Below are 7,840 nucleotides of genomic sequence, written 5' to 3'. Positions count from 1 at the left end.
CAAGGTCCCACCGAGATTTGAACTCGGATTGCTGGATTCAGCAATCCAGCAATCATTTGTTCTTTTTTTCTTTCAGGCCGACTCCCGGATTTGAACTCATAACCTGGTGTTACTAGACTTGTCGCTTTCCACGCTGTGCCACCGGTTGAACTGGTAGTCCTCCACCCCAAAAAAAGGAGTGTAAGCAGGCAGCGAAACTGACTCCTGCTAGTTTCGCAGCGTGTAAGGTGACTGGGCTGCAAAAACACACAGCTCATTTGACTTTTCATGGTGCCCGTTAAAGCAAGAAGAATGCGGGTAACCCAGGGGAGGTGGCCTAGGGGTGGGGGTGGTACCCACTTCTAGGCCATGAGCCCCAAAAATAAGGTCCCACCGAGATTTGAACTCGGATCGCTGGATTCAGAGTCCAGAGTGCTAACCATTACACCATGGAACCACGGCAAGTGCATCAGCTCGAAGTCAGGACACAGGAATAAAGTAGACGGCACACTGAAAGTTGAAATGGAAATTCCTTTTTATGGATTGTGGCTGTTGCTACCACAAGGCGGTATGCCAAAATGCACCCCTACAGCTGCCGAAACCCGGGATCGAACCAGGGACCTTTAGATCTTCAGTCTAACGCTCTCCCAACTGAGCTATTTCGGCCTGTTTCGCATTGGCTTCTGGCTGGTAACGTGGGGCAATGCATTGGTGCACAAAGTATAATTGAGAAGAGTGGAGATTTGAAGGTGTGTAAATTTGACAAAAGCTAGACTCTCCGTCGGGGAATTGAACCCCGGTCTCCCGCGTGACAGGTGGGGATACTCACCACTATACTAATAAGGATTGCGATTTGCTGCCGCTGCTGGGTAAGCCGGCCTAGACGGAGGAGTGTGTGGGATCTGGGTGGCAAAAAAAACAAAAGAAAGCCTCCCCGTCGGGGAATTGAACCCCCGGTCTCCCGTGTGACAGGCGGGGATACTCACCACTATACTAACGAGGACTGAGATTTGATGCCGTTGCTGGGCAAGCCTGCCTAGAGGGAGGAGTGTGTGGGATCTGGGTGGCAAAAAAACCAAAAGAAAGCCTCACCGTCGGGGAATCGAACCCCGGTCTCCCGCGTGACAGGCGGGGATACTCACCACTATAATAACGAGGACCTGGAGGGACCTGTCATTACCTTGTCATCCGGCCCCGATATGAGCAATGAGCCCCAAAAAGAAGGTCCCACCGAGATTTCGTCAGCAGTGCGTCAGCTAGAAGTCAGGAGACAGGAATAAGGTAGACGGCACACCGGGACTAGCTGAAGCGCACCCAGCAACTTGATGACGGCTTCATGTCTGTTTCTATATGATAGTGTACATGCTCACATGCGTGCGCAATTGCGCATAAACATTCCCGTAAGCGTGCCTTTGCATGCTAAGAGACTTTAATAGAGCAATATCTGTTAAAAGGACAGACATCTCACCACCCGCATCCTCTCCTGCATACCAGAGTGATTCGGATGATAGAGATAAAGACCATTATCGGCAGTGCACTATTCACAAGAAGCCTCACCCTCTTAAGAAATGTCGTGAGCTGAGGGCAAAGACTTTACAAGAGCGCAGGGAGATTCTCCAGAAACTTGGAGTATGCTACAGGTGCTGTGCTTCTTATAGTCATTTTGCTAAGGACTGTAAAGTTGTCATCAAGTGCACAGAATGCAGTAGCGACAGACACGTTACAGCTATACATCCTCAGGGACTTTCAGACAATCCACAGCAGCCTCCTACCTCCAACCCTCTCTCAAATCATGGCGGGGAGCAACAAAGTCATGCTCCAGCCACAACAAGTGTTTCTTCCTTATGTAATGTAATCGGTGGAGAGAGCCAAGGCCAACCACTTGCAACAGTTACATCAAAATGTAGTGAACTACATCACAAAAGACCTTGGGGAAAGACTCTTGCAAAAATAGTTCTTGTCAAGGTGTTTCGCCAAAGACAACCTGAAAAGGCAATCAAGATGTATGCAGTCTTAGATGACCAAAGCAGTCACTCACTTGCCACTTCAGAGTTCTTTGACTTATTCGGCATAAAGGGTAACGTGCTATCCTATACATTGCACACCTGTGCTGGCACAGTGCAACTCACAGGAAGAACCAAAAAAACAATAGTAATGGCGAGCGCACAACAGATGTGAATGATAATGATAAGAAACAGATTTGGGTGAGCAAGCTACTTGGTCAGGGAGAGGGACCCTGTAGACAACCATACAAAAACAAGGAAAGAAGCGCTACAACCCTGGGATTCTTATTGTTTAACCGTTTGGAATCTATGAATAGGCATAAATGTAGACTCACACGCACAGTCTACCTCGCTCCAACGAGGACTCCAGCCACACTCATCACCCCGCTAACACTAAGGGACTCAATAAGAGCCGTGAAGCCCGGTGCTTATAGTCACACAGACCAGCTGCAGATGCCGCTGTGTGTTCCATGCTGAAAAACAGTCTTCACTTTCCAACGCACAACACCATCTCGTCCTTCCAAAAGTGAGTCTACATTTATGCCTATTCATAGATTCCAAACGGTTAAACAATAAGAATCCCAGGGTTGTAGCGCTTCTTTCCTTGTTTTTCACAGGAAGAACCACCCATGCTGAATTCGTCATTTCTCCTATCAAAGGAATGGAGAGAATTGATCTTCCTCAGATCATTGAGTGCAATCAGTTGCCTAACGACAGGGAGGAAATTCCTACACCAGAGGATGCACTTCGGGAACCTCACCTAAAACATTTAGCTGACTGCATCCCGCCACTGGACAACGATGCCAAAATTATGCTTCTCTTAGGCAGAGACATCCTGAGAGTACACAAGGTACGTCAGCAGCACAATGGCTGGAATGATGATCCTTATGCCCAAAGGACTGACCTAGGTTGGGTACTTATTGGAGTCGAACGAGAATGTGAACCTCATGCCTCAGGTGATGTGTGCTCCAATAAGATCATTGTACAGGTAAACCAATACAACATCACTACACCACCCTGCAATAGTTCTGGTAAGACGACGCACCTGTAATGTTCCTCGGGTTCCCGGCTCCTCCCGACTGCGTTCCAGGCTGGGGCGCATCGGCCGGGGAGACCGCCGCAGGCCTCCTCCCCCTTGACGGAAGCTACTGTGCGTTCCAGCATGGAACCCACGGCCGCGTGAGGTCACGGCCGCGGGCTATTTAAACCTGCCAGAGACGCTGTGGGGTGTTCGATGATTGGGATCATAGCCCAAACACCCCAGGAACCTCACCAACGTGCCTCGAACCTTTCCTCACGGATCCTAACAGCTCCCAGCAGCCAGCCTCCACTGGACTCCTCTTGCATGCAGCTGATCGCTCGTACCACCAAACCGCAAGTATCTGATATAATCTACTCTACACTTGTGTTGGTTCATATATGTTGCCCTCTGGTGGAGACTCTCGGTATCACCTCTCTTCTATGCAATACAGTTCCATATATGCTGTGTAAAGGGGATTGCTGCTGTTATCCGACATAGAGACTATCTTATCCGATTGTACCACAATTCCAGATAGGATTGCCAAGATCAGGAATATGAATTAATATTCTTTAAACTTCTTCGCCTGTTATTACCTCTTATTGTTTAGCGGTCCATGATGACTAAATCCCAAACTCTCCGTTTATGATTGAGAGAGCCGCCTGGAATTTTAGCCTGACAACCGCACTAAACAACAGTTGGAACCGCAGCTGTGATCCACCATACAATTACCAAAGACGGGCCCTGACAGCACCAGATTTCATTCAACAGCTCGGACGAGCAGGAATCCACTGATGCAAACACTCGGGACAACGCACCGGACTCCTCAAGCATCACTCCCGTAACTTCACAAGCAGTGAACCTCTTGGGAAACTCATCGGAGTCTTCTACACTAGTCATCGTGCAAGATGATTCTCCTCTTCATGAAGAAGCATTAGACCTGCTACCAAAGACTCAAGGTATGCTTTCTGAGACCAACCTCAGACACCATAAGACTGTCTCAAACAATGTTGTTGTTAAGAAAGCCTTTCAACCTGGCGATCAGGCCACAGGGTTTAAAGACTTAAATCTGGGAATGGACATGCCACTCGTACAGAGAAGTCTGGGCCTACGGTGGAACTTATCAAAAGACACCTTAGGCTTTCAAGTCAGCTCTACAGACAAGCTATTTGCCAAACGTGGTGTTCTGTCAGTGATGAGCAGCCTATACGATCCACTGGGATTTGTGGTTCCCATCACCATACAAGGTAAATCCTTACAGAGACAGCAATCTCTACATACTTTACATGAAATTAAAATGTCAAGCTACACTTCAGCTTCCCTTGCTGCAAGGCGGAGAAAGGAGCTTCACATCTTCTCAGATGCATCTACTGAGACCATAGCAGCTGCTGCCTACTTCAAGGTGAGAGACTCTTCTAATCACACCCACATAGGGTTTCTGTTTGGCAAAGCTAAGTTAGCTTCCAAGTTTGAACAATGCCATTATGTTCAATCAGAAGTTAATCCTGCAGATCAAGCCACCAGGCCAGTGTCTGCCAGTGTCTTCGCAATTTCTTCTTGGTCAACAGGTCCTGACTTCCTGCTGGATCATCCAGAAGAAACCACAGTTGATGTCGTCAGTCCTTTAGATCAGTGGTTCTCAACCTGTGTAACCTCAGGACCCACATTTGTCCTTGGTCATTAAGTGGCGACCCAAGTCGCACCGCATTGGAACGCACGGCATTGCGGTACCGCACGTTCCGATGCGGGCAATCAAACTGTGGACAGGAGATGCCGTTCAAATGAATGGCAATGCAACACAACTCCCACACCAGAATTTGCGGTAGGTGCGATTTTTGCGTGGTACAATGCAGTAATCGCATTGGACTGTGCAATTAACGCTCTGTACTAGTGTGAACGGACCCTTCACGGCAGGCTTTCTATTCATTAATACAGGCTTTGTATTAATGAATAGAAAGCCTGCCGTGATTGGCTGAGCCAATCACGACAGGCTTTCTATTCATTAATACAAGCCTGCCGTGATTGCGCCGCGACCCGTGATTGCCGTGATGGCGCCGCGACCCACTGCAGAAGGGCTCGCGACCCACTTTTGGGTCGCGACCCATGAGTTGAGAACCACTGCTTTAGATCCTGACAGAGATCCAGAGATTCGTCCTGAAGGCAAAACCCTTGCAACCAGATCTGAACAAGGATTCGCCTTGGGCTGTCATTTCACCAAGTGGACAAGGCCTGACCGCACTACTGCAAGGTTAGTCCATACCACACACTGCTATCACACTAAGCCCCAGGATATTCACTGTCAGGGCTGGCACATATGCCAAAAACATCTTTCTGCAAAAGACATTGCTCAAAGCCAGCTGATTCTACTACACAATGCAGAACAGAACATCTCTAGCACAGAGATAAAATCTTTTAGTGACAAGCAAGACATTGCTAAAAACAATCCTACTGCCAAGCTGAATCTATTCATCAAGAGTGATGAGATTACAGTTTCAAAGCTTACAGCCATTCTTACCCCAGCTACTCTTCTCACCCAGAAGCAGGGAACTGTGCCTGTTTCACATGGAGACTTTGCAGCTGGAGTTACATGAGCACCATGTTCTTCAGGTACCTACATGCACCCTGCACATCCAGGGATGGATTTATTTGAAGTGCCTTCAGCCTGCCAAAGAGACTTTACCCACTGGTATAGTGTATTGTGCAGCACATTATTCTAGATAAGAAAGGTAAGAAAAGTGTTTTAAACATTATGTTAGGTATTCTGTGTGACTGTGAACACATAACACACATGTAGTGGGGTTATGCGGGATTAGATGACAGTCTTCTCCATGTTGTTATGTTCGGGCTGGATGAGGGCGCGCCGTTTCCGCTCTCCTGCAGGGGGCAGCATTGTGTAGAATGACGCAGGCGGAAGGATACGGGGAGAAGACCAGTCACAGCGGCCAGTTCTTCGTTGCAGTTACGTTTTTCGCAGAACGCGATGGCGGCCTTACCCTACCTCGCCGCTCCTGCGGCCCCGCAGCGGCCCAACGAGGGCATCCTTATAGGTGACCGGCTGTACTCCCAAGTCTACCTCACCATCGACAACTCTATCATTCCAGAGGAACGTCTGTCGCCGACTCCGTCTATGCTGGACGGCCTGGACCTGAGCGCGGAGACCGACCTGCGTGTGCTGGGCTGCGAGCTTATCCAGTCCGCCGGGATTCTGCTTCGCCTGCCTCAGGTGAGAAGGGGAAGGTGGCGGACTGGGTAGCTGTGTTTGTCTGGAGCCTAAATTGCCTTGGCGTTATACGGTGACTGGGCCGGGGGCTCCCAAGATGGCGGCTGTCTCATGTCTTCCTCCCATTTTCTTGTCTCTTCCTCAGGTGGCCATGGCGACTGGTCAGGTGTTATTTCACCGCTTCTTCTTCTCCAAGTCGTTTGTCAAACACAGTTTTGAGGTGAGAGAAGTCTAATGGCGATAGTTCAATGTCAGGCTGTGTATTGGTGGCTCTAATTCGCATTTATTTGTCTGTGACAGGAATTTGTTTTATTCAGTACAAACCAGATCTGTGTGTTTACGTTCACTTCTATTTAGGCAGAATTAACCCCTTCCTAATAAAAGTAGGACATGTAGAGGTCTTGTCAAGAATGATGCTGAGGTGATGTAAGTTCATTATCGGATTTACATCATCAGAAGCCTCCAGTGGCAGGAGGGAGAGAGAGGACGGTGGAGGCAGAAGACGATCTGGAGACACCTGCGGCAACCAAGGTGGAAGATGGTACGTGAGGGGTTAGGTCTGCCATGTGCATGGTATGGCGCACGCTGCAAAGACACTCTATTTACTTACACATTAACATGCCAACCTTGACCAATCTCATTAAAATGCCTTGAGGTGTTTGGAGGCACCTTTATGTTGTATCACACAATTTTCACACTAGCCGCACAGAAAAATAATCAGTTTTAGTGTGCGGGCTAGTGTCTGCTGTGAGGGCCATGCTTTGTTTTTTTTTCTGTTTTTATATATATATTTCATTGAAATGTCAAAGTGACATCTCATTAGTTCCTATACACTGCAGATGAGGTGAGCTCTAGTATGTTGCAGAAAAATGCAGCTTGTCTACCTGAAGGCAGCACTGCAGTGTGACCAGGGTACGTAGCAAAGAAAAAATGAAATAGTTTACCTGTAAGGTAGAGAGTGCTCTGCCCTGATCACTGCTGGTTGCTGTTAAATCCCAGTTTAAAGGAGAACTATGGGGAAAAACACTGACCCCATAGTTCTCCTTTAATTCATGTCAGTACACATGTAGCTCTTCTTCCGCTACAACTGACAGTTCCAACTCATGTACGGTAAAAGAATTGTGGTTTTTGCACTTATTTCCTATTCCACCTGTCCCTTCTCTCCCTTTAGTTAATTTAGTTCATTCTCAGAACACCTTGTATTCTGTTCACAGAAGACGTTTTGTGAATGGATGAGGAGAGAGGAAAGGGGATGTAAACGACAAGAACTTTTCACTGTATAAGAGGCAAAACTATTAAAGGAGAACTATGGGGTCAGTGTTTTTCCCCATAGTTCTCCTTAGGGTAACGGGAGGACACAAACTAGTGTCCTCCCGTTACCCTAGGCTTAGTATACCGCGAGCTACAGCTCGCGGTATACTGAGACGCCGGAGCGGATCCCGACTTAGACGACGGGATCCGCCCAGCTGCGTGAGTGACAGCTGGCTCTGCCTATCTAGAGGCAGAGCCAGCTGTACCCGCCCCCTCTCCCGTCCGTTCCGCCAGTCAGCGCTGGCAGATCGGAGAGGGGAATCCAGCCCCTCCCCCCTCGTCCCGCGGCAGGACGTGGCAGAGACCAGC

The 7,840-nt window shown here is 48.5% G+C and overlaps 1 protein-coding gene and 4 non-coding genes across 5 annotated transcripts in view; 1 reads left to right on the top strand and 4 right to left on the bottom strand.

The window, feature by feature from the left end:
- Positions 1-364: 364 nt before the first annotated feature.
- Positions 365-436, bottom strand: TRNAQ-CUG. Its single transcript has one exon. It is a non-coding gene; the product is annotated as a tRNA-Gln (tRNA).
- A 136-nt stretch (positions 437-572) lies between these two features.
- Positions 573-645, bottom strand: TRNAF-GAA. Its single transcript has one exon. It is a non-coding gene; the product is annotated as a tRNA-Phe (tRNA).
- A 264-nt stretch (positions 646-909) lies between these two features.
- On the bottom strand, positions 910-982 carry TRNAD-GUC. Its single transcript has one exon. It is a non-coding gene; the product is annotated as a tRNA-Asp (tRNA).
- Positions 983-1,066: 84 nt separating this feature from the next.
- On the bottom strand, positions 1,067-1,138 carry TRNAD-GUC. The gene has a single exon. It is a non-coding gene; the product is annotated as a tRNA-Asp (tRNA).
- A 4,754-nt stretch (positions 1,139-5,892) lies between these two features.
- Positions 5,893-7,840, top strand: part of CCNL1 (cyclin L1) — a 29,160-nt gene continuing 27,212 nt past the window's right edge. Inside the window, exons 1-2 of the mRNA XM_018557042.1 lie at positions 5,893-6,223; positions 6,366-6,440. Coding sequence (XP_018412544.1) covers positions 5,981-6,223; positions 6,366-6,440 — 318 coding nt within the window. The 5' untranslated portion in view covers positions 5,893-5,980. The remainder of the gene's footprint in view (positions 6,224-6,365; positions 6,441-7,840) is intronic.

This window comes from Nanorana parkeri, unplaced genomic scaffold, assembly GCF_000935625.1.
Source record: "Nanorana parkeri isolate BGI_ZX_2015 unplaced genomic scaffold, ASM93562v1 scaffold263, whole genome shotgun sequence".
NCBI classification, from domain to species: Eukaryota; Metazoa; Chordata; class Amphibia; order Anura; family Dicroglossidae; genus Nanorana; species Nanorana parkeri.
The sequence above is the reverse complement of the archived record's forward strand: the minus strand, read 5'-3'. Positions and strand labels throughout refer to the sequence as shown.